Raw genomic sequence first — 26,363 nt, 5'->3', positions numbered from 1 at the left:
CCAGTTTTGACACCTCAACCCCATTGCAATCAGACCTACAATGCAACGCATTAAATTTAGCTTTGATATGGTGCAAAGTAGCTTTTTGAAGTCCAAACCCCTTTACTACATGTCAAATGTAATTGAAATATGCAGGAACAATCTGTAGAGCCTTTCACTGTATCTGTACCCATGAGATAACTAATGCATTCTTGATGATATAGCACTCATGTGGTTGAATAAGTTACCATGCCCCTTGCAGCCAATGCAGAGGATTTTCACTCTTTTTTTCCCTCCTCCGCCTGTGCACGACAGTCAGCGAGAACATTTGGTGTGTTTGATTATGTGCTGCAATGGGTGTAATTTTTGTGTTCAGTAGAATACACGACACCACTTGGCATTGTGTATGTTATGCACATTATGAAGATCAGTAATCCATTATGAGCGATGTGGTGAATTACTGTGTAAAGCAGATGTGGCTGATGTGAGATGTGTAGGCTGCCATTAGCCTGGAGGCTCATAGTGCCTCTCCAGGTGCTTTATTGGGGAGGAGAGGTGATGCTAATATGAGGCTGGTATAATGGTCCTGAAGTGACAGGTGACTTAATGAGGGGGACCTGGCACTGAAATGTCTCTTCTGTGCAAGCTCCTTTCTGCCCATGCAAATGACTGTGAAATGGAGGAGCGAGAGCGAGGGGCGGGAACAGGAAGCCAGGAAGAGGAGATTAAGATCATTGTGAAAGACGGAATCTGTGAAAAAACAACAGAGCGGCTCTTTTTCTGCTAAATTGAAAATACGCAAGCCCCTGCATTTCTGTCTCTTTGTTTTCATCACACTGGTAGCTAGAGATTTAAAAGGGTGTTATAAAGGTGTGAGTTGAATGATTGATTAGCATTTTATAGGGATTCATATATTACGGATTTATTACATATTTAGGTAGAAATTTCAAAGACTTTCATTCGCACCTTAAATTTCATTTTATTGACAGTGTATACGGTATATTTTTAATGAATAATATAATGTCAAAAAGAAAATGTGTTTTTGGTCAGTCAACCCTGAACTGAAACAGATTCTGGCCGTTGGTAGGTTGATGTGAGGCTACTGTGTATGTGAACTGACTCTAAAAGCAGGCATGCTTCACTGCGGATGGTCAGATTGATAAATAATCCATATGGCAAGGACAAAATGGCTATCCCTCCATTTGATTTGATTTCTTTGACAACACGGTATTCGAGGCAGCACCAATAACACTCATTCCATGCGGGGGGCTTTCATTAATTCACTTTGAATGTGCTGCATTAAGCAGGGAAATAGACTAGCATGTTCTGCACTTGGGCCTGGGTAACGTAGTGTGAGGACATAAAATATCGCATCAGTGTTTTTTCCCACCGCTCAGCATTTTCATCTACTTCTTTGTATTGCAAGCAACGTCAAAGATTAATGGAATTTTCCGGAACGAGATTAAAGTTGCTCCGAATGAATGCAGCATCACTGCATTAGGAAATAAGGAGGTATGTGAGAAAACACATCACCTCGATTTCATTGTTGTTAGAAAGTATTTGCTCTGTCTGGCTCCACTTCCATCCAATCTAACAGCCAAGAAACCCTATAACGCAACATAAGAGAATGAATAAAATGGGGATATATTGCCTATTATGTGACTGTGTCCTATCTTGAAAGTTGATATGTCCTAGAAGATATCGGATGCAAAGTGTACACCATGAGATCAGTTGATCAAATGGTGTGAAACTGATAAACCCAACCACAGCTATCTTCTCCTCTGGTACTGCATGGCTTATTTACATACTCAGCATTTACATACAGATGAAAATGGCTGGTCTGCTGATGGAGATTGATATGCAGACCCACATAATGCTTCCTCATCACTTTGTTGAGATGTACAACTTTATTCTAAACGGTTTACACTGTGCTTAGCATTAGATCCATACAATTATCATGTCAGGATCGCAATAAATGTATTGTAGAGTTCATTATTCTAAACATGTCTCCCCATTTATTACTAGGCTATCGTATGGTGGCCGAGAGAAAAAGGTGTGAGCAATACCCTGAAATTTGGTTTCAATCCAAGTAATACCAGGACCAGAATCACAGCGATCTTCCATTATTAAAGGCAGTAATGTAATGTAATGTAGAGGAGGAGAGCACTGCATGATTTTAGGTGAATATAATCATCTTATCATCATTATTAGGCTACTTCTGAATGTATTTTTCATCAGTTTTTAATGGTAAATTACAAAAGATGTGTGAAGTCTATGAGCTAACGAAGTGTTCGCCATGCGCATGTACGTAACAACAGCGGAGAAGCAAAGAGTCCATGCATTACTGTAATAAGAGTGTTCATTCCATTTTCTTTTGGTATCAATCTTATTGATGCAAGAATCGATACCCAAAACAAGACTTAGTGCCGGTTGTCTCAATCCATTAGGTATCGATTCCCCGACCCCTACAGCACAATGCAACTCTGGAAAACACGAGCAGATGAAGAAATATATCTTCAACATTTTACATCAAACACGCAACGACAGAAATAGCCAAATCTAAGAAACACAACAACATGGAGCGGCAAAAACTAAAAAGTGACAAACACATTTAATAGGCTAACAACGTTTTTTTTATTGATGTCATGATTCCAATATTAATGGTGAAATTTACTATATACTTCACCTTTCACTGATCGTCTTGTTCATCAGTTTAGAGCGTCCCCGTGGTCACATGGTTCACTGTTTGTTTCTCTTTTCTTGTCACTTATGTGAATGAGATTCTTCACTTGATTGTGTTCGTTTGTTTGCGGCGTCTTTTTTTCTTCTTAATGCCACAAACATGTTGTCAATATGGTGAAAATCTATTATTTCAATTGCTTGTGTTTTGCTCCAAATTAAGAAATTAAAAAACATTTCAACCGTGACCACGATCATTTCCTAACATTAAAGTAGTTGTTTTAACAAAAACCTTAACCAGAATGTTGTCAAATCATAAAGAAATGTTGTCCTGCCAGTTCAGATCTAGCAAGCAGCTAATATTGTTGTTTAATTTGGAGGACTTCTTGTCTCATCCAACTCTTGACAAGAAAGCAAATAAATATATTCCCCCAAATGTTGAACTATGCCTTTAAGTGCATTGAGTTCTCTTCCTCTTATTCTGTACTCTGAATGGATTTAATTCTGAAGGTTATTCTATATTCCATTGTGTCAAATCATTTCCTCTCCTTTTAGTAGGCCCTGACATCCAATAATTCTTTACGTACTGCAGAAACTCTTTTTGTAGGTTTGAGTCCAGCCACTGAAAGTTTCCTTGGAGAGACATACTGTAGCCACTACCACTCACTTGTTTAAAGTTTCATGATCAGGGTCTCGCTGTAAGGCCAGAAAACTAATTATCAACTCAACGTGGTGTTGAAACAATGGAGAAATGAATTGGTATGAATAATTCCCACATGGTCACATTGGCATTGTGAAAAAAGAAAATCACTGTAATAAATTGTAGAGTTAAACATATGCAAGTCACTGGCCTTGCATTTGTTACTTCTGTGTAACACTGAAACTAATCGCCATTAAAAAGAACAGATTGCCGTTTGTTTTTCACAGAGAGCTGTAACATTTTTTATGTCCGCTATGCCTGTCTGAACAGTCCACTACTCCCTGCTTTGGCATGTAATGAGTGCTGGTTGAGGGAGAAACAGTTGTTCCTTTTATTTTAGATGCCACTGTCACTACGGTAAACATTGAACTAACATTCATTATACTGCATTTCCCAGACCAAATCCAGCCTTTGCCCCTTTTCTGACCTTGAAATCACTCTTTGCAGGACAGATGTAGGAACAGAAACTTATGAGGGCGGTGATGATAGTCCCACCCGTCACTGTGAGGAGTTTGGGAGGGGTGAATTGCACTTTACACCGATTTTCCAGGCGCATGGGGCAGCATAGCAAACACAATATGTTGAAACGGTGCCAGCTTTTATAATGCCAGACTGTGAGTATCCCTCCCCCTGACATTTGTCTCTTTATCAAAAACGCCCCTCAGCCAACAAGCCAACATCTGTGATCAGCAGAGATTCAGAGATTATAGCTAAAAGCAATCACCAGTCTGCTGCGTGAACGAAACAGAATTTAAAGAGTGATGTAACTTCTGCTGGTCCAACACCTCATCTGAAGAGTGATAGGATATCACTAGATACGGTTTTAAAATGAAAGTTATGCTCTTTTCAGAGCCTCTCGGCAAAACAAGAACTGCGGTGAAATGAGATAAATCAATTACTTTGACAGTTACCTTAGTTTTAAAGTATCTACACTTAGATGCGGTGTTGCATACATTCAACGGTGTCACACTTTCATTGTGTAATAGTGTGTAACGTTAACACCAGTCACAGTCTAGTATCCTGTGTTGGAATCGATGGACACTTTCATGTACCGAAAACAAGCAGAAGGCCTGTCATCAGTTTCAGAGAGAGCGGTGAAACTTTGATGCTAACACATTAATTGAAACTTGGTTTGCAGCCCATTCATAACACGTGAACGTGAGCCGCTTCACAGCAAAGTCGTGAATATTGATTCGGCTCGTTTGTCGGCACTGTTTCTCTGCTGATGAATCGTTTCATTTTTGTTAGAGCTGAGGCATCTTGTGCCAGTTTACAGCGCCAGGATACCACAATAAAAGCTCCTCATGATCAATACTGATCCTACTTGAATGAAATCCACAGTTTGCTGTAAAGGCAGAATACACATCTATGTGAAGCGTAAAAGTGCGGCCTCGAATCAAGCTGCCCATATAGTTCTCGCTACTGTTAACCCACTTTCGTTGTTGAGTCTTTGCCACAGGCTCCATAGATTATTAGTTTCTGTATGCAGTATGAATGATAAGAGGTTATGTCCCATTTCAGATAAGGTATAAAGAGCTTCCTCCTGACTGCCTGGCAGGGAGGTCCTGCTGAGATGAGGGATGTCAGCCTGTCACCCTGACGCATGGCAGCTGTTTCCTGCCTGCCCCAGCTCCTATAAATAGCTAAATATATCACCTAATGTAGGTCATTTGGTCAAACTGAAACTAAACAGGGCATGTGCTCCAGGGTGTTATTTTTCTCTTTCACCTCAAACTAATGTCTCATGTACAGGTGTACCAGTGACTATTTTCCTTTTCTTTCACTGTTTTCCTGCGGTCGCAGATGGATTGACGACATATTACGTGGCGGTTGTATAGTGCTATTATTTTATTTCAAGTTCAGACTTTCAGACACCTCCAGCTGATTGCGAGGGAGATCTTAAAAAGAGAAATATTATAATTACATGTTTATTTCTGCTATACCATTATTGCAACTACCACTTGCTATTGTAGTATTAGAGGTGCTATTACAATATAAAGTATTTAAATACGATAGCTATGCAATGACTAGAAGCTTGTGAAAAGTGCATTTCTTTTTAGCTGTTGGTTCTTGTTACAGAGATAGTCAAAATTGCAATCACACAGGACAATATGATGCAATTGAATTACTACAAACTAAGGTCTTAAAGAATTACCACAGTATTAAATCAACACTTTACTGCCACAGTCTCAACAGGGATTGAGCATTAAATCTTCACAAAGGGAAATGATGATGAGGCTTTTATTGTGCCCGGCGCCTGTAAATTCAGAGCAGTCACATGGCAGGTTGAAGGCTTCACATATCAGTGTCTGTCTTTTGTCTGTATTTCAGCATAATGTATTATCCCACGGTGATAAACCACAGTATCTTTCAGGGTTTCTGCATAAACAGACAGTAGTTTTTTTTTCTAGCAGCGTGGTTCTTTCTGCATGGTTGAGCCACCACTTTGGTGCAGACTGATATATATCTCCACAACTATTGAATTAATTTCCATTAAATTTGGAGCAGAAATTAATGACAGCCAGAGAATGGGTAACATGAATGGGTATCATGAAAATGGCCTCCTGACTTTGGTGATCCACTGACTTTTCCTCTGGTGCCAAGATGAGGTTGGCATTTGCAGTTTTAAGGGGAATGTCTCCGCAACTGTTGGACGGCTTATCTTAAAAGTTACTGCAGACATTTGAATTCCCTTCACAATGAATTGTAATTATTTTGGTCAGGAAGAACACTTCCAAACCAGGTAAGGTCATGGGATGGGGAGGCGATCACGTCGCGACCACGCCCACTTAGGTGACAGGAAGTGTATACCACTTCAAACACCAATTGGCGGTGCTTGTAATGAGTATTTTTGATAACAGTTTACGATGCTTGGCTAACAGCTGACGGACTGGACAGCTCAGGGAAACTAACACACACGTCCGCTGCTCTGCGGCTCACTTTTATTGTTGCCAATTTTGTCTTTTTTTTCCCATCACATAACACCGCTGTGGACGTGGAACACGTACCTGGCAGAGATCTGGGCCCTGTTCCAGAGAACAGGTTTAGTAAAAACTCTGAGTTGGTTAACCTTGAGACGATGGAAAAACTCCAGAAAGGGAGGTAACTTAAACAGTTACCATGGTAACTGACTCCGTCAACCTAACCTGCCCGCTGGCAGGTGTTCCTTAACAAGCCCTGCGTTACTCTCTGTCTCCTCCCTCTTACCGAGCCAGACACGCTGCTGTATTTCCTCATTGATCCCGTCTGTATCGAAGTGCATTAATTAGCAGAGGTTCACTGTATGACCAGTGGTTTTTTTGCACTCACATTCAGATATTACACAGCGTCGAGTCACCCTCGGCTCAGAATGAAATCTGTTTTATATCAATGTATAACGCTCTGTGCACGCAGTTTATGTGAGCTGTCACTGATGGAACATAATTTCTATAATATTGGAGATTATATGTTAATATTTCGGAGTGAGCATGGACGTGGTGTAGCTGCAAAATAGTTTGAAAGTGAGTTGTTAAACAAGCTGAGTATGGTCTGAATGAGTTAACAGCATTTCAGTGCCTGTGTTTAACATTTGCTGAGCTGAAATAAATCCAAATAGAAATCTACGACGTTTTAACCTTTAAATCACCAAACACATTATTACTGGATCAGATTATGAGTTTACAATCAGTTCTCTTATGTCTATTGATCTATGTATTTTTTTAATCTTCAACTATATGTTTCATCTTCAGTTGCTGTCTCCTGTGTCTTGTCCCCATCAGATTAAAGCTGAACGAATATATTTAAAATGTAATTCAGGCTGCAGCCTAATATTCTCAGTCGACACAGATTAAAACGTTATTGCATTAATTTATTGACACTTTCCCCCGCTCTGACTCTCTTTTTAAAGATCAATGTGCACAGTCCATATATATTTTACATGCGTTAATACCTCTACATCCACCATGGTGAATCGTGGTATCGGAGCGACATTGTTGATGGATTTTTTTATTCATCACGCACAAACTTAACTCACTGAGTGACAAACTCGGAGTGGATTGAACAAACTCTGATCAGCTGTTCAGTAACCAAAAACTCAGAGTTTTAGTCAACTCAGAGCTCAGGGTTCGGCTCAGACTTTGTTAAATCTGCTTTCTGAAACAGACCCTGTACTCTACTGAGTGCACCCTTCCAGCTCCTGATGAACCATTCATTTTTCATTTCGTGCCATCATCAGGTCAAAATTCCAATCTGTCCAATTCTTTGGTATATGACCACTTGCTGTAGCCTGCTAATGACATCCCCATCAGCCTCAGCTATACTTTGTATTTCTTGCCAATTAGCAGATATTTACAGGATAACACAAGTTGAATATGGTGAACATTATACCTGCTAAAAGCAGCATGTTGGCATTGTGACCTTGTTGGAATGCTGACAATTACATTTAGCTCTAAGCACCCCTGTGGTTACAATAAGTACAGCCTAGCAGGGCTGCAGTTTTAACTACTGTCAGTAGTAACAGTCTGCCAAGGTAACTGTATGATGAAGTCTAAAAATGACAAGACCGCCAACTTCTTGCTCTTCAACCACACCGGCTGTCTTTCATTTTAGATTTGCGCTATCACAGCTCATTTTTAAATCACTGCTGAAAGATATCATGTCCGTGCTCAGTTCAGGACAGTTTGCTGTCGTTGTGTTGTAGCTTCACATTAGGTGTTTTCCCATTTTGTCACAGAGCACAATCTTGGAGTGGAAACTAACTAGATATATTTACTCAACTATTGTACTTAAGTACAATCTGAGGTTCTTGGACTTTATTTGAGTATTATTACTTAATGCTGCTTTATACTTTGGCCTCACTACATTTCAGAAGGACTTTTCTTTTACTCCACTGCAATTATTTAACAGCTGCAGTCATTTTGAAAATATAGATTTAACATACAAAATATTTGATCAACAAATAACATATGATGCACTAGTCTATATTAAACTACCCAGCGGTATATGAAACAGTTAGAATTAGGCTCACATTAACCAGAATTGTTAAAATGCTGCTTAGAATGCAATGATGATGATACATCATTGCATTCTAAGCAGCATTTTAAATTATTCATAGAATTATTCATAGTTATTTTGCTATTTTAAAGTACATGTGGCTGAAGGAAAGTTTTGAATAAACTATTTGATATAGTATTTATATTAAGTAGTACTTCTTCCACCACTGGCCAGATCCTCGCAAGCCGTTTATGAAAATGTCAAAATTCCTCATTGTGTATTCAGTTCAGGTACTTTTTAAAGCCTACATGCAAGTAGTGAATACACACTTCAAGGGGTAAGTTAGGCAACCGACTAACAAGGTCAGACCAGGTAAGCATAATGAAGCATTAAAATGACAAATCCTAATCTTTTCCTGTCAATGCCTTCTGATACTGTATTGGTTGAATTTTATTGACTTAAAAATGGCAACAATTTAGAAGCTTTAATCAGAACGGAATGGACAATAGTTGCTGTAGATTGATATGTTCGCCTCGGTGTTATTGAAGTGTGGGTTCTGCTCCCACCTAAAGGATTTCCTGCCTGTGTGTCTCTCTGCAGGCGTCCTACTCAGGAGTATCTCAAATGCTTAAGGATTGAAATTCCATGCGGGGATTTTCGCTTCTTTTTCAAGGTATTAGCGCAAAACCGTAAACAGTTGATTATTATTTTTTATTTCCCCCCTTAGCCAATTGTCCATAATCCCTGTGGAGGAGCTTTAGAGTTAGATTTCTGGCATGCATGGCCTTATCTTTACATAACGGCCACAGACAAACAGAGTGTGTCTCATTTTGACTAAGCCACACATTTGGGCCGAAAGGCAAAAACAAGCGAGTGAGTTGGACAGAGAAGAAAGTAGCTCAGACAGTTAGCATTAATAAAGCCGGATCTTGCAATCATTTTCCGGTCCAGCTTAGTCTCATTTACCTGCACATGCAGACATGCTTTCATGTGCAGTGAAACGGACACTATGTGCATTCCCAGTGGAAATGCTGTTAGCATATGTGGTGATGTTTGATCCTCGGGTCCTTACTGTCCTCTGGAAGTCACAGGGGAATCATGCCTGATGATCCCGGGAGACAGATCCAGCATCAGCCTCTCTAATGTGACATTCAATTACCTGCAAAGGTGAAGTGGTCTCATTCGGATCCAAAAATCAATTTTGCATGGACTTTGCTATACAGTGTACACCTCGGGACTCTTCTCCACACTTTTGTGTACACATGTTGGTGACAGAAAAACAAGCTGTGTCTCTGCCGTTCCAACTCCTACTGTCTTCTCTATGAGATGGCATCCATCAAAGTTAATGGGCTGTAATCACCACCACAAATACACTGTCACACATCCCACTGCTCGCTCCTGAGTGTTCAACTCCCAGTCAATGGGATGTAAAGAGTGGCAAGCGCATGGAATACATTTTCCCATATCATTAACGACTCCAAGTAGGAATTGGAAGAGAATCAAAAAACGTTGCCATTTTTCAGGATCTAAAAATCTTGTCTTTGGGGACTGCAGAGAAGAAACATTTATCAGATGTGTGTGTGACATCCAGTCGATACTACTGACACTATATTTCGGGAACTTATCAACATTGTCATCTTGTGAAATACTTCTTATTAAACTGTGTCACTCACTACCGACAGATCTGCTGTGTGGTAGATTTATTTTCCAAGCAGCCAATCTTGCCAGCTTCAAATCAGGGTTCAGCAGGGTTCTACTTATCTCCACCATGTATATACCGCTGGACATCTGATTATAAGATACATCACGACACACAGGAACACGCACACGTACACAAACTACTCTTTCTTGGCAGCGCTCCAAGTAGACTGTCCCTGAAGTATTTGTGTTTGATAGGATGTTTTAGCTGTAGCATCCCCAGAAGACAATTTGTAGACCTCAACAGATGGAGTAGTCCAATTAGAAAGCGGGCAAATGAATGGGAGAGGTGGGAGACAAACGTTCCAACTCTTTCCCTCTCCCCCAGGACAGACTGCTAATCTTAGAGTGCAGGTACAAAACCAACATCGCTTCTGTTTTGGAGGGGAAACATTTAAAAAAAATAGAAATAAAAGAGAAATAAAAGCTGAAGCAGGCAGGCAAAAAAGCGCCTGTGATTTGATTTCTCAACACTACACAGTCAATTTGATACAGCTTGCTCTCACTCCACATCTACAGTATGTAAAAATATCTCCTTCTGTTGTCTGATTCTTCAAGGGCAGACATCCCACAAAGCAATTGCCTTGCCATCAGCCAAGACCAAAAAAAGGAGAAGAAATGAAAAAGTGCTTAAATATAGCAACCCCATGGGAGAGTGGGAGGGAGGGCGTGCTGTAGTGTGATTAAAATGAGTAACCTTAATTCAGTCACGATTTGCTAACGGTACATTCAAATGTGCTGTCGCATGTGCTGCGGTTGGAGCCAAAGCTGTGCTGTTAGACCGCCTGTCTTCAGAGTGTTAACATCATTATTCATCAGGAGGCCTGTCCTCTGCACTGACGAAGACGCTGAAGTTAAAAATAATGGGGAGTTGCGTCATTAAGTACACATGCTTTCTCCCGCTGGCCCAGGGTCAGTTTAATTCAGGCTTCAGCCACCCCCTGCTGTGAAAGCAGACACAGCTATAAACTCCTTGATGACTGATAGATTGTGTGGCTGCAAGACCAATTTTCATCGGTAAAATTATCTTTCTGTTGCGTCGTTGTTGTTCTACCCATGGCCCCGAGTTATTATTTTTCATGTCATTTTTTGATTTGACAGGAGAAGTCTCGTGGAGTGAAACGGAAAAAGTAATGATGTCCCCCATGCGCACAAAGAAGCGTGGTGCAGTTGGGGAGATGGTGGATATGGCTGCAGCTAGCAGCTCCGCTGTGCCCCAGGGGCCAGTCAGCAGCTGTTAGAAGAGATGTAGCTCTTCCCAATACTTCCCCACAGGTTCTCGCTGGTTCCTGGTACTTGCTGTTATCTGGGCTCGCTGCTGTCGCCAGTCTGGCTGCTGTCCACACTCTCTGAGAGACCGCTCAGTAAATTTTTACGCTTCACCAGTCTTTCTGTCTCATCCCAACCTCCGCTATTCCCCTCAGCTTTACTGTGAGAGTTTGAAATATTCCTGTGAACTTGCAGATGTTTTTTATTTTTTTAAATGGCTGGAATTTGTACCTTGATGTTTGTTTCAAAGACACTCTGTGGAATTTTAACTGCTTTTATTCACTGGTATGACAAGTAATCTGAGGCCATTTATGCATTGAGCTCGTATCTACTTGCAGTATCCCATATGAGGCATAACTATCCAGCACTAGTGTGTCGTTTTGCATGTATAGGAAGCAAGCGTGAAGATAAGAGGCTGCAGCTGTTTGATGTTAAAAGCTGATATAGACAATTTAAAGTTGCAACTCAAACAGAATCTAAAAAGTTTTCTGGTGTTGAGCATAAAGAAAATCGATCATTTACCGCCGACATGTATTATCCTTAAACTTTCTCCTTTCCTCCAAATTCTAGAACTATATTTGGTCTGCTGAGCATTACTTTTTTAATCTTTTACAGTAATATTGATCTGCCCAGAGACTGCAGAATGATAGTCAATCAATCAATTCATTCTTGACTTAGATAGAAGAGTGGTTTGACTGGCAATCCCAATATAAAGTCAACTGACTAGCTCGTTTTTCTTCATCAGTGGGTGGTGTTTGCTCATCTGTCTGAGACATGGATCTGTTGACCAGTGAGCTCAGTTTTGATCTCAAAGTATTCACAGGTTCTGTCTTCTAAAATGAGAGTAAGTGCTGCCTTTCTTTGTCTTCTATAATTGGCAATTAAATAACCTTTCTGTTTTTAACTGTTGGTCAAGACATCAGACTTCAGCTCTGATGGGCATTTTCAATTATTTTCTTTCTACATTTACATGTAAAAGTGTAGACAGTTAACAGATTAGATGGGTGCTTTAGCAATTTATTATTGCATTTTCATAACGTTCGGGCATGTGGGAGACAATTAAAAAATGGAGTTGTCAAAAAGAAACATAGAGGCTGAGATGTCCTTACTTTTTTTCCATAATGTGATGAATTCCAAAATTTCAACTCAAAAGCGTCTTTCACTAAACCCTCCCTGACCGTTAAATGCCTTCTTGCAAACTTTTAGTTCGTAGCTGAGGCCTTATGCTTTGAATTTGAAGACTCCGAGCAGAGATGACTCTGACACCACTATGATAGCGTCATGGGTTGTTTTCTTAGACTTGACAAAGCTTCTCCAGAACACATTATACAGCTGAACACTCGTCACTATGAGGAAACTAATCTTCATATATAAAATTGGTGCAGAGCCCAATAGATACATTTATACCAAACATAATCAGTAAATACAGCTCACACCTGTTTCTTTACGGTAGGTGTGATATTACCAGGAGCACAATTTCACTGAGCCCAAAATCTGGTCACTGTTCTGCCGTTTAAAGTGCAGATTTTTAGATACTGTAACTCATGAATGCACACGCTGCAAACTCAGAGTTAAGGGGCCATTTGGTGGAGGGAGCTGATATCCAGCGGCTGCTCTGTGTGGAATCGCACATCAAAGTTAATCTTGCACCGTCTGCTCTGGTGCCGCGGAGCACTAATCTGCTGTCAGTGTAATGAGGCTCCTGGACCGGTTCTCCTTTCCAACACAGAGGCACTAATTCGCAAGACCTTTCACGTTTTTTCCTCTTCTCCATCACGTTAACACACAACAAAGGTCACAGGGGTCAATTTTAAATCTCATCTGGTCAATACCAGATGACCATATGCACACATCCTTAAGTATGCACCAGTAAGACGCCAGTTTGGCCCATTGTGTCTTTGTGAGGAGGAATTTGCCATTGCAGAACATAATAAAACATATACTTATCTATATATATTATTTTTGCGTTTTCACCTTTAACCCCACCTTAGGCCTTCACCAGAGGTGGGGTATCTTACCACTTGCTTGATCAAAGCTTTCTGTGTTCAAGAAAATGCCAACCACTCTCGCCTGCATGCAGATTAACCTATGATGAATACTGAATGAGTTCATTAGCATAATCACTTGAGTGTCTGATGATTTCGTTTCATTATCACGTTCTCTCATAATCCATAGCACTGGGGCCCCATCGTGCTTCCAACCCCTCTTTCATGTTCCTTTGCCCTCCCCGTTCAGCCACGAAGCAGTGTAATTGCATTATCAAAGTATTGTACTGACGTTGTGGGAATATAATTTTAGCCCCTGGCTTTCTAACGTATTGTGAGGAAGATGGTCAGAAATCTAAACATGGAACGACAAATTAGACTTTGAGCAATGTTTGTATCAGTTTACCGAGTTTCATCATGTCCTGACTGATGGAAGACTTGCTTCATGCAGACCTCTCCTGATTTATATTATTACTCTCACATTTGCTGTTTGCAGGATAGCAAGCTATTTTTATGGGTCCATGTGGACACTTAACCCTCGTAAAACGTCTATTAATACAGAACAGCCATTCATCTTGTAATTAAAAGAAATCTCCGTAAGGAATTGGTTGTAATCATGACCACGAGGAGCTGAATTAGAGGTGACTTGGCACATAATAGCATTGGAATAGGGTTGCTTTTTTGTGTCGGACAGCAGCTGTTTCTCAAGTGTTAGCAGGTGTAGACTGGAGAAGAGCATAAGAAAAGAAAATGTCAAGCAGGACTGTGCTATAGCACTGCACGATAATAGAAACGGAGGAGAAAAAGAAAGAGAATGAAGCGTTTCATCTCCATCTCATAGTTAGAGGCAGGCAGGTCGAGGCAGAGGAAGGGTGAGTCAAAGTCAGGAATGGAAGAGCAGTAGAGAGGAAAGCTTTTTATCATCCCTGACTCTTAAGAAGATCTCCCAAATGAGAGAGGGCGTGCATGCTAATGTCAAAGCCGCGATGATAACTAGCCGCCTGGTTTCGTGGGGTGAGGGTTAAGCTGGGATTTGCAGGGCTGAGGGAATACATGTTTGATATGTGAGCGGGAGGGAGATGCGGTGCCTTTGCCAGAGCTATACGTGGGGGATTATTCTATATGGTTTATCTGTGTCTGCGCGGTTAGGAAAAAAAGAGGAATTTCACCAGCTTTTATTGGTTCTGTTTAGTTCCTGAGTTTTCACGCTGAACCTTCAGCTGGCAGATCAAAGCCACATTGACACTGCTGCATCACAAAGTCTTCATTTACAATGCATTAGCACCCACTGGCACGCAGCCATGCGTGCTATGGCTGTTTCCTTGAACTTCACATGCTAACCTTCAGCTCTACCCATCGCCTTTCACAAATCTGCAGAGACTGGATCTCAGCTGGATTGTGGAAAGCATGAAAAACAATCTCTCACATCTGCTCCGCACTTCGATTATGCTGCATTTCAACATCCAGTTAGAGCAATGTAGTGTGTGCATTTTTGCCCACAGAGTTGACGATGTTCACCTATCTTAAAGTTGTCCTTCCCTGTAGCTATTGTTCACAGTTACTCATACTCCAGTGCTCTGTTTTTCCTCACGTATTACACCAGGCAGTGCGGTCTTCTGGCTCCCTCCTATCTCTGCTTTCCCATCTCGCTGTTATGTTGTGTAGTTCTGCCAGCCTCTCCTTCTTTCCCTTATCACCTGCAGTGAAAATCCAGCAGGCTAATCCCAGCGCCTTTGGGATTCCCCCCTTTTATAATGATGTATATCTGAGGGATAGCATCAGAGCAGAGTCCTATCGGCCCACACATTCTTAATCCCATCAGTCTTTGGTGTCCAAACCCAAGAGAGGCAGCGTTTTGGATGTTGTGCTCCCGGGCTGCAGCCAGAGATGCAGTGCTGAACATCAGGAATGATACGTGGTGTTTAGGGATCATGTTGGAGATCATGTTCATTTATTGTGCTTCTGATTCTTGAAACCTGGTGTATCTCCCCCAAGGATTGCATTGCAGTGTAGCTACCATGCCACTGCATTGGAAAATTCCTGCAGGGTGAAAGCCACCAGTGGTGCTTCCAGTCTATCTGGCATTACAAAGAATTTTAGTCTGTTTATTGTGGAGATGGATAAATACAGAATGTGCTTAATATTTTAACATGCTGACCAAACTACAAAACGGATTTACATTTGCTTCATCAATAACATAGATTTATGTGGCACGAGAGAGAGTTGTTTCCTTTTTTCAACTAGCTTCACTTACCCTTGTTTACCTGTAAATGCAGCAGTCTGTTTGCTGCATTTCTCTTTTCTTGCTCTGCGGTCAGATTCACGATGCCTATCGGCACAGAAAAGAACAATCATATAGCCTTTCCTGTCTTGTTTTTACACACTCAATTTTTTACGAGAACTCTTAATATGACATAACCACCCTCAAGACCTCTCCTGCAGTACTCCATAAATCTTGCGGTCTTCACAAATACACCCCAGAAGATGTATATCCCCCTGTCCCTCAAGTTAGTATGCCTGTGTGACATGCAGGCAGCATAATCCATTTCTAGAGATTCTGGATTCGTAGTAGTGTGAGCATGATGGAGTTTGAGGGGAAAATTACTTTTTTTTTGGTACATCTATTATTTAACTGTCAGCAAGGATGAATATTGTGCTCTTTCAGCCTTGTGGAGAAGGAACAGAGAACCGTATTGTCATGGAGCATAGTGGACGACTGGTCAGTTGGTCAGTGTACGACTTCATCACTTCAGTGTCAGGTCCTCGGATAACATTTAATGTTGTGCCCACGTCTTTGGCCTTCTGCTGTAGCTTTACATTTCACATCACGGCCGCAGGACATTTTACCACTTTAAGGATATCCGATACTTCCCGACCTTGCCACTCTCCCGGTGTCCCCTCGCCTTTTTAATGCCTCTCTCTGTCATTATCAACTTTTGATTGGTACAGTCAGTGACAGTATCGGAGTTTCAGGATAATTGACAGGTTTTGGTCTCACAGGTTTGGAGGGCTTGTCTGTACTGTAGAAATCATTGAACTGTGAAACTGAGCAAGTGAATTACCTCAGGAAGCACCGATAGGGAGGGATGGGATGGTCGGTAAAGGTCAAATAGAAAATCGTGCATTCACCGAATTATCGAAGACATTCTGATGACACTCGAAGAAGAGAGCATGTTTGGAATTTACCAATCTCATCAACAAAAATGCTAATCCCGTGTTGGACTAAAAGCAGTTAACCGTGATGTTTTTTTCACAGTAAAGTGCGTTTTCAAATGACTGTGTTGTTTGAGCATCTCAAAGAGCATTTCATAGTAAGTTCACCGTCACTCAACACCCACAACAGATGCCTCGGGGCGGTTGCTTGCGGACAATAAGGGGCAAACGCAGAGTGAGATGTGAATTTAAAACCAATCTCATGGAAGAAGGTGAGATTTAAATCTATTTGAGATTCAGATTATCAGATTGCAGGCCCCTCAGCAATTATTGGCATGAAACAACGGATATAGATCATGCATGAGATAGGACAGTGTGCTTAATTCAGCTTGATTCTTATCAGCGGACAAATCAAAATGCTTAATGTATTAATCAAATTAGTTTAATTCCTTTGCTTCTCATTGAAATATCAAAGTGGAGTAGATCAAAGTGCGGTTTGATGAGATTCAATGTCTTTACCATGACGGATTTAATAGAACGGCGCCACACAGTTCAGCAGCTCCAGTTTGTCTATCACAGGGTTTCTTCATTTGAACACTTTGACCTTCATTGCTCACATCAGTGGAATCTGGTGCTGTGAGGCCATTCATTCCCTTTGCTTTTATTATTGCCTTTTACTACAGTCACATTCTCAGGAGGCAAGTTAGTTTCATCGTAAAACCCAGGAAGTGGAAGCTAGAAGTACCATGACAAAGGTGCCGGTGGATGATTGGATTTTAACGCTGGTGACAAAGCCCTCTCAGCCGAAAGATCTGCCACAATCCTTCTTGGATCCTAATTGTCAGCACTGCTAAGCTGTTGGCTGTGAACTCAGCTGGCGTCTGAGTTGGTGGGATCTCTATGATTACATCAGAAACTTAAGCCTGTGCTCAAACAAGAGGGGTTTTCATGCAAGTGTTGCCTTTCTCCTGCCAACACCAAACTCTTTGATAGGTCAGTTTATTTCTGCGCAGCAGACGCGGTGCTGCAAGCGATCAGAACGGGTCGGAGTTTTACAATTTAGACTCATTTTACCTGAAAAAGATTTCTTTTCATTTTGTTTCATTTTAGAAAAAAAGACCGGCCCCTTCTCTGAGAAGAGAAATAAACAAATGGCGTGTCTGTAAAGTCATCCAGATATCTTGCGTTGTTTTGTTTTTTCTTCTCTCTCGCTTCCCACGAACCAGATGGCAGTCAGATTTCAAACACAGGGTTCTGGAAGACAATCAAGGAACAAGATTGCTTTTTTAGGAAGGGAGATTGGTTTAACTAGATGTCAAATTAAAGGCCTTTTCACACACACATACACACACAGAAAGAGAAACAAACAAGTGCATAATCTCGTGGCTGGGTGTCTTTCTGTATCCATGCGTGTCCATGTTTTTTGGGTGTCGACGCTTGCTGTGCGGCGGTGAGGTCATGTACAGAAATCTGTCTCAGAGCACCCCCTGATGGAATACCACACCACTCTTAAGGTCAACCGCACAAACTCTGCCACGCAGGTTGATACAGGGACTCATGAATGTTTGATTGGTCTATTATCCGAGCCAGGCGGGAACATTCATCCCCCGTTTACTGGAATTCAAATAGTCCTTTTAGTCTGACATTTCTCCCACACTGTCTGATGCGAGCCCTCAGTTTCCCTCTCTCTCAGCTCGCTGGGCTTCATCTGCAATGCTGTCATCTCACTGTAGGACAATTCTACACAATGCGCTGTTTTTAAAACCGGTGCTGGTGCGAGCGCAGTATGGTTTCAGGTGGATGAAACTGGGGAATTGATACTCAGTCATTCCGACACTCCTCTTCCTCCTCTGCAGGGTGGATAAGGATCTGGCCATCCATCTTCGTGTCTCACCCATGTCTGCTTGGGGTAGCAAACGTGGGTACCTGGTAGTCGGAGACAACAAGAACAAAGCAGGAACATTACTTTAATCTCTCGTTGCTGCTAATTCCTGCCTCTGCCGTCATCCAGGAGGCAGTGTGTATCTCAGCTTCCCCCATATGAACAATCCATCACTGTTAGTGTTTCTCTCCAGAGTGCGCTTGCTCCTTGTTTTTTTCACCTGCCCCACTACTATGCTTTGCTTTCAAGAGAAAGGAGCTCAATATATTGTATCTTACAGATTGGAATTATTTTCACATCCAGCAGCATGTTGCGGCTCCTCCCACTGGAATAAAACACACTTGAGCAATCACGTTTACGTGAGAAAAAGCTTTCCTGCATTTTTTATGTGGATCTCTTAATAGGCTTTTAATAACAGTACATCCGGAATCTATAATTGACACCTGCTGTCAGGCTTCATCAGTGATTACATAGGAAAATTACTTGACCTGTAATGAACTGTAAAACTAATGACATCTGTGTGAGATTACTCAACTTGAAAGCAAACTGTTGTACATGAAGTCCCATCAAGCGTGATATTAAAATGTCCACTTTTACATCTTTCCGCCCAAGCTCTGTAAAAGCCCAGGCTGTTGGGCCCAACGTGATGGAAACCTGAGGCTAATGACTCAAGCAGACGGCCGTGGGCATTAGACAAGTTCATTTATGAAATAGTCAACCTCCCGTGTAGCGATACATTCACATTACCCTGCCTCACTTGAGAGACGCGCGGCTGTCACAGCCACTGAGCAATGCTGATGTCCTTTCCTACCTGCATTCATCTTCCTCTCAGGAGGTAATGGTCTTCTCAGGTCATTTGCGCATTAGGGTCTCAATCATTCATCTCACCCACCGGCAATCCTCTGGATTGCTGGTCCTCCACAGCACATAGAGGGATGTTTAGAAGACAAGGAGAACTTTACATGCTCAGAATCATTCATTTGCTCTCTTTTACTAAAGTCCCAGTGCTGCCTAAAGTGTCTGCAGAGGGCTATTCATGAACATGCAGGTGATGTTCAAATGATTTGTGGGTGTAATTTGCAGGTTTGTACCTTGGAGAAATCAGGGTTTGTTTCCTTATTATTTCACAATGTTGAATGATAATTACCTCTTTATGTGGCAACAGGATGTCAAAATGTGGCTTAGTTAGTCAAGCAAGTGATTTAGGTGTTTAGTACATCGAAACTGGACCAACTTTTCACTATTGTCACGAACAAATCAGTAGCTTTTAGCAGTGGAGCTCCCCTCAATGGTTGCTGAGTGAATGTATGTTGGTTCCTAGTCAAAATATTATTCAAAGACCACAATGCCACAGAAACAATCATGATACGATAACTTTGTAACACACAGTTGGCTGCTGTGCCATTAACCTTACCCAAACAATGTCTGTAGTCTATTTCTGTACTGAACTGAAGTTTGAACCAGCAGCACTCTGAATATGAGGCTATACTACTGAACAGAATCAGTGCTGAACGTTGGTATGAATGGCGATTCGTTCACCTACTGTTGTAGCCACTGAAATGCATTTAACGGCAATGCAAATGCTTATTTTAGATAAAAAGTGAGTGAACTATATGAAAATGTAAAGAAAAAATGTGTTGAAATAAATCAAACGAAACAATTGAAAACAGCGGAGTGATAAGTAAGGGGCAACGGACGTGTCGGCAAATGTAAAGAAAGTAAGATCATGAAGACGGTTTGATTTTAGCTTTACCTTGAGCCCAGACAGGTCTGACTGCCTGATAGAAGACAGGCACATTCATCTCTTTAATGGGGATGATTCAGTCCCATCTGACGTATGTACGACCGTTACTCTGTTCGTGCTGAATGCAGCCTGCTCAACATTTGTATAATGTTGTAAAATTGCATGCTTGTGCTTAGATCAGTGTCGTGCACGATTTCCAAAGAGCTGCTTTTCGCTTTATCTCGAACACAAATAGTTTTAATGTGGTTTTAGTGTGTATCTGCATTCAGTATTCAAGATAATTGATGTGGGAAGAAGGACAAAACACACATGTGGCTGTCGAGGCCCACACACTTAAGCCGTTTCTCCAGGGTTCGGCATCACGCTGTTCCCTTCGCCTTTTGCTTTTACTTGATGTGATACTACTCCCTGTATCTTTCACAAGCTGTTTGCGGCGAGCATAGGTCACAGGGGATATGTAGCGCATTTGGCCATGATGTGAAAGCATTAGCCGGTGCCAGCAGGTGTGTAATTATATATGAAACAGGATTTTAAAAGAGGAACATCACGATGGCATGTAGAAAGTAGGCCAAGAAGAACAGGCTTCACAAAAGTCCTATTTATTCCTCACCCACTTCAAATGTGTGACTTCGTTTTTGAAGTTGTGAAATAATCCAAGGTCACTCTGACTATTTCAGGACTATTAAAAATAACATTAGACACACAACAATTTAACATGATGAAACGAGCCTCCAGGGCAGATTCTTTCAAAGGAATACTTTTCTTCTTCTTGTTTTTCTACCCCAGTGCTCACTGTTTGTCTGTTTTTTGTGTTTCAGGTATGGTGACATGGTGCCAAAAACAATCGTAGGGAAGGTGTTTGGGTCCATATGCTCTCTGAGTGGGGTGCTGGTCATCGCCTTGCCTGTTCCTGTCATAGTGTCAAACTTCAGCCGTATCTACCACCAAAGCCAGCGGGCAGAGAAACGCCGAGCCCAGAGGGTACAGACTCTCCCCCTCCCTCCCCCTCCCTCTTCCTTTTCCCTCTCTATCTCTCTTTATTTTGCTTCTATCTGCCTCTTTCCTCTGTCCCTGTCTTATCCGCACGTAACAGAATGACAGGGCAAACACTATCTTCCAGAATATTAATCTTTTATTGTGTTTCTGCGTGTGTGTATGTGTGTGTGTGTTTATTGGATGGGCTCAACTTCCTTGAGTATATTTCAGTGGGAGAAAGAAATAAGCGAGGGAATGACAATGACTAAACAAATGATCTTCAGAGTATTGTGTCAGCAGCTTTTCAATAGCAATATGTGCATATCTTCCTTAAAACTGTTTGCTAAGGCAGAATTTCCTAATGGTAGGGTTAAGCATGGCCTCTCCCTACTAGATACTGTGGCTGCCAGAGGGAGACAGAGTCAATTCGTGTGACAGACAAACCGTCAGAGGCTAAAACAGAGGTCTGTTTGTTCAAACAGAAATCTCGGCTTGCTAGAATCCGTGCTGCGAAGATTCGAGGCACTAATGTCTATATGCGCTACAAACAAAATGGGCTCCTGATCGACCCACTGGAGGAGGTAACGAGACCAAGCAGCGGCTTGGGGGCTGACTGACTGGGGCCTCGCTGATGCTTGCATGCCGCTCTGCTCGGGGGCCATGCAACCACACACGGGAGGGGGAGGGGGGTTTCTCATGCTGTAACACAGGGGCTGCTGTCATTCCAGTGCTTCAGTGTGATCGTCCTCTCTCTTACATCACACTTCTCAGCTGCAGCATTGACATGCTTCCTCAACACTCTCTCTCTCTCTCTCTCTCTCTCTCTCTCTCTCTCTCTCTCTCTCTCTCTCTCTCTCTCTCTCTCTCTCTCTCTCTCTCTATCCATACAGCAGGAGGGCCAGGCAGGCACACTTGCCTTCTGGTGGAGCACAGCCATTACCGTCACACTGACTCATGACCAAGCTCTGCATGTCTGTCCAACAGGGTTTGGAGGGGAAGGAGGAAACCAAAGGCTTACTGCTATGGAGGCTGTCTGCTCGGCCTGCATCTCCTCTAAACTCTGTTTTTTTATCTGCTGTGCGTTCCGTGTGTTATTTCTAGAGCATCCAGGTTGTAGTGCTAACTAACACAACATACCTTCCATCCCAGAGCCGTGCAGAGCTCCATCAAAGTGTACAGTGTTGTCGTGGTCTGAAATCTGTGATGTGTTTGGTGCAATCTGTTCGATCTGTGTCTAGGTGTGCCACTGCTGTTGCACTGAAATTACCTCTAATTTGACGTTTCTGGTCCTTGTCACCAATTCAGCTAAAGAATGGCAAAAATACAATTTTATCAGTGAAACATGTTGTGGTCAGCCACTGTGTCTACACATCTCTAAAACATCCACACCTCACTAGGATCTCAGTAGATTGGCTGCCGTGCTACAGATCAGCATTTCAACCCTCAATGCTTTGTGTACTCTCCACTACATCACCGATCTAGCTGTTGCCTGAGACTCTGTGTCCATGCAGAATCTTAACCTGCTCATCTACACTGTTGTTTTGTTTTTTACTGTGTCTTCGAAGGCCTGCAAGGAGGCAGGACAAGCCCTGGTGGCGAAGGCCCCCAGCCCTCCTTTTGAGAGCCAACATAATCACCTGCTGCACTGCCTGGAGAAGACCACGGTAAGATGCCTTTTCTTCCTAAAACTTCAAAGCTAAGTCCACTGGGGAAAAAACCCACAATCACTTTGGCATCTTTCATTCTTACTGTCTTGGTCACTGTAAAAACAGCTCTTGTATGAAAAATTGCATCACTTCTGTCTGTGTTGTATTATCAGTAGTACCAGGATTTTGCAGTGTCTTGTAAATAGAAACAAAGTGAGTCTTGTCATCCATGCTCTAACATGTACATTCTTTTTTTAAATGCAGCACAAGTTAAAAATATCTGTAAATGGGACTGGGAAAGGTTGCGTCCCCTCGCTAGCAACATGCTAAAGATAACTCAAGCAGCCAGTAACATTATTCTCTCCAAACAAATCAACATACTTCATTTTACGCTCTCTATAATTTAGAGCTGTACGAGTTTTACACATGCAGCTCTAAATCCTGTACAGAGACATGGACAGGCAGTAAATCAGTGTCCCTCCACAAAGATGATCCTCCCCCCATGTGAAAGGCTTGCTGGTTGTCTGGGAAAAGCTCCATAAAGGCTTCATGCCATTCAGATGGCACATATTTACATCAGGCCTCTCACAGTGTGCATTATAGATGACAGGATGCCTGAGTGACAGAGGGAAGGTATAAAACAGGAGGCACCAAGGCATGGCATCAGATCCTGTGCGGTGTCATTCTGCCACCTGCTGGCTGAGCCTGAAACCCTCGTGGAGTCTGACCTTCAAGTCATGCTCATTTGTCACAGGGATAACAGTTGTGAATGTTTTCGCAGATGGCACTTAATATGGACATCTGGGCCAATGTATTTCTGTTCCCTTAATGATTCATTTTCCAATTATTAAACAATTTTGCTGTGGATCCTGTTCAGTCTGTTTAGTCTTTACTGTGAAACATCTTCACTCATTATTTTGCGGAGCTAATCATCGATGTAATAGAGTGATTCACGAGCAACACTGAATCCAAATTTCCCCCCATCTTCCTCTGCAGAATCACGAGTTTGTGGACGAGCAGACGTTTCAGGCCAACTGCATGGAGATCTCTGTGATGAACAAGTCGGGGTCCTGTGGGTCCTCGCTGTCCTCGTCTCCACACGGCCTCAGCTCGTGCTGCTCTCGACGCCACCGTAAGAAGAGCAGCTTCAGTCTGCCCAGCACAAACAACCAGGAACTCAGCACCATACAGATAAGAGAGAGGCCAGTGGCCAACAGGTAGTGTCTCTCGACTCACTCACACCAAATACACACATGCAAACAGCTGTATTGTATGACAAGAAAAAACTGTATTGATTCAATGCTTAGAAAGTGGTGGATTCAGTTTCACTAATATATGGACAATTATCAATTATAAGGAAGTAAAAAACATATTGTTGCTGTCCAGTAAAAATCCCTGAGTCTTGATCAGCATGTTAAGTGTTTGGTTAGCTCCTGTTTCTACCAACTTAGAGACACTTCTAAACTCAGGCCCATTGTGTCCAGAGCTGGAGTTGGAAATGATTATTCATGCGTTCATTTCCTCCCCTGACTACTGCAACTCTCTTTTCACTTACCTTTAACAAGACTTCCCTAAATTGACTAGGAGTGGTCCAAAATGCTGCTGACAAGCTTTTGACCAATTCTCCAAAAGGTCTCATGTGACTCCCATTTTGTTTTCAATGGCTTCCCATTAAATTTAGAATACAGTTCAAGTTACTTGTGATCATGGTTAGAGCCTTTCATGGTCAGGCGACTGCAGCAGCAGGTCTGTGATGTCCTCTGATCGGTCTTTGTTAGGTGTTCCTCGCTCCAGGACTGAAGGAGACTGTGATTTTGAGGTGGCAGCTCCTAAACTGTGGAACTATCTCCCAATGGAATTAACATCTGTGGACACCGTGGACACACTTGTTTAGAAATGCTCTTGTTTAGTTTCTTCTATTTCTTTAGCTTCAATCTGCATTTTATGGCGGGCATTTTCTCTTTTACTATGAAGCACTTTGGGCCATCTGCTCTTGAAAGGTGTTATATAAATAAACTGATTATTATCTCCATATATAGTTTTTAGAATTTCAGATAAACTGAGGGCTGTTTTGTTGATTCAGACAAGTCTCTTATGTATTAGGTTGAATGATCTAAAAGTGCACTGTCATGAAGCTTCAGACAAGTTTGTTTTTTCTAATTTAATGAAGAATTTGCCTTTTGGAGATACATGGTTTTCGTTGGACAGTAACAACAGTTCAAAGCATGTGTGATTTTTGAACACGTTGGTTTTCACATTGCATGTGAGAGGGCAAGTTCTCCCAAGTTAGGATTTTTTTTTACTTACCAATATCTTAAAACACAGGCAAGTGCTGTAAAACCTAAACTGTACTTCTTGATACCACAATGTTTAAGAGAGACAACATGCAATTTCATGAATTGGGTGAACTGACAACCATTAATCTTGGTGTGAAAGATTTAATACACAGGGGAGAATTATTTTTTATGACTTTGCCTGCCATTACATGTTATAATATACATTTCTTGTGTGCGATCTTAAATTGAACATGCAAACAGGACAGTAGGCTACATACAGCAAATGAGAAATTGAATGTATTCACACGCATTCAAAAAAAACACACTAACAACTGAGATATGTATACTTAATACCGTTATATATTCACTCGGCACAAAGAACGTGGATATTTCTGGATCATGGCTTTCATACTGTACAGTATGAGAATAAAGAACTCTGTGTAGGCTTTGTGTAATAAATTCACAAGGTCAAGCCTCTCACCCTCTTTCATCCCGTGTTTCTTTTACAGCCGCTCCTGCCTGAATGCCAAACTCGATGAGACTGTGCCCTTCAAATGTGACAAACCTTACATCACTCCCTCCATGGTCAGCCTATCTGCACCGGTGGTGACCTCATCGGACGGACACGGCTCCACCACCACCACCGCATACTCTCAGAGCAACATTGTCCGAGTATCTGCCTTGTAGATGTCATGCTTATCTGATCAGCTAACTGGTCTCAAGAAGCACCAGATGCTGAGGAGAGGGACCACCGAGCATCAACCTGCCATAATCTAGAGGGATTATAAGATTAGCAGAAATCGGGGTTTTTGAAGTAGTGATCTCATCTGATGTCAAACTCTGCATGGTATTAAAATGATGTGGACGGCTGCCTTGGAAGTCAAAAGCAAACCAGCAGATCTTGCACCATTAAGCACAGCAGAGCAAGGAAGCGTTGGGATTGCGTGGTTATCGTTGTTGCCTAAAAATACTGAGAAAAAAAACTTTATTTTTGAATATGTATTGTAGTTGTATTTGTTGTCTTCTGATTCAAAGGAGGAAAGGCAGATGTTAAAAAGTCATTCTTGATGGCCTCTGATGACAAAGCACACATATTGATTAACTGAGGGCCATCTTTGTGAATATTAAATCATCTACTTACACATTAGAAACATCCACTTCACTCACCAACCGGATGAATAGATTGTTTTAAAACCCCTCAATTAACTGCTTTCTAATAGTCCCCTCACTGTTGTAAATTTAGAAAACATACATCCACTGGAACGGATAACTGTTGTGAATATTCATTAACTGACTCATTAACTGGTTGACGTCATCGCTTGATGAGTAAAATATACTACGCATCCTGACATGTTTGTGAAATGTGCAAGTGAAAGTCAAAAATGATTAAATCTGTGTTAGTTTAC

The 26,363-nt window shown here is 41.8% G+C and overlaps 1 protein-coding gene across 1 annotated transcript in view; it reads left to right on the top strand.

The window, feature by feature from the left end:
* Positions 1-25,727, top strand: part of LOC142948074 (A-type voltage-gated potassium channel KCND2-like) — a 31,476-nt gene extending 5,749 nt beyond the window's left edge. Inside the window, exons 2-6 of the mRNA XM_076089952.1 lie at positions 20,879-21,041; positions 21,518-21,616; positions 22,601-22,699; positions 23,678-23,898; positions 25,467-25,727. Of these exons, the coding sequence (XP_075946067.1) occupies positions 20,879-21,041; positions 21,518-21,616; positions 22,601-22,699; positions 23,678-23,898; positions 25,467-25,644 (760 nt within the window). The 3' untranslated portion in view covers positions 25,645-25,727. The remainder of the gene's footprint in view (positions 1-20,878; positions 21,042-21,517; positions 21,617-22,600; positions 22,700-23,677; positions 23,899-25,466) is intronic.
* The last annotated feature ends 636 nt before the right edge of the window (positions 25,728-26,363 follow it).

This window comes from Anarhichas minor, unplaced genomic scaffold (assembly GCF_050575085.1).
Source record: "Anarhichas minor isolate MPS153535 unplaced genomic scaffold, ASM5057508v1 ptg000011l, whole genome shotgun sequence".
NCBI classification, from domain to species: Eukaryota; Metazoa; Chordata; class Actinopteri; order Perciformes; family Anarhichadidae; genus Anarhichas; species Anarhichas minor.
The sequence above is the reverse complement of the archived record's forward strand: the minus strand, read 5'-3'. Positions and strand labels throughout refer to the sequence as shown.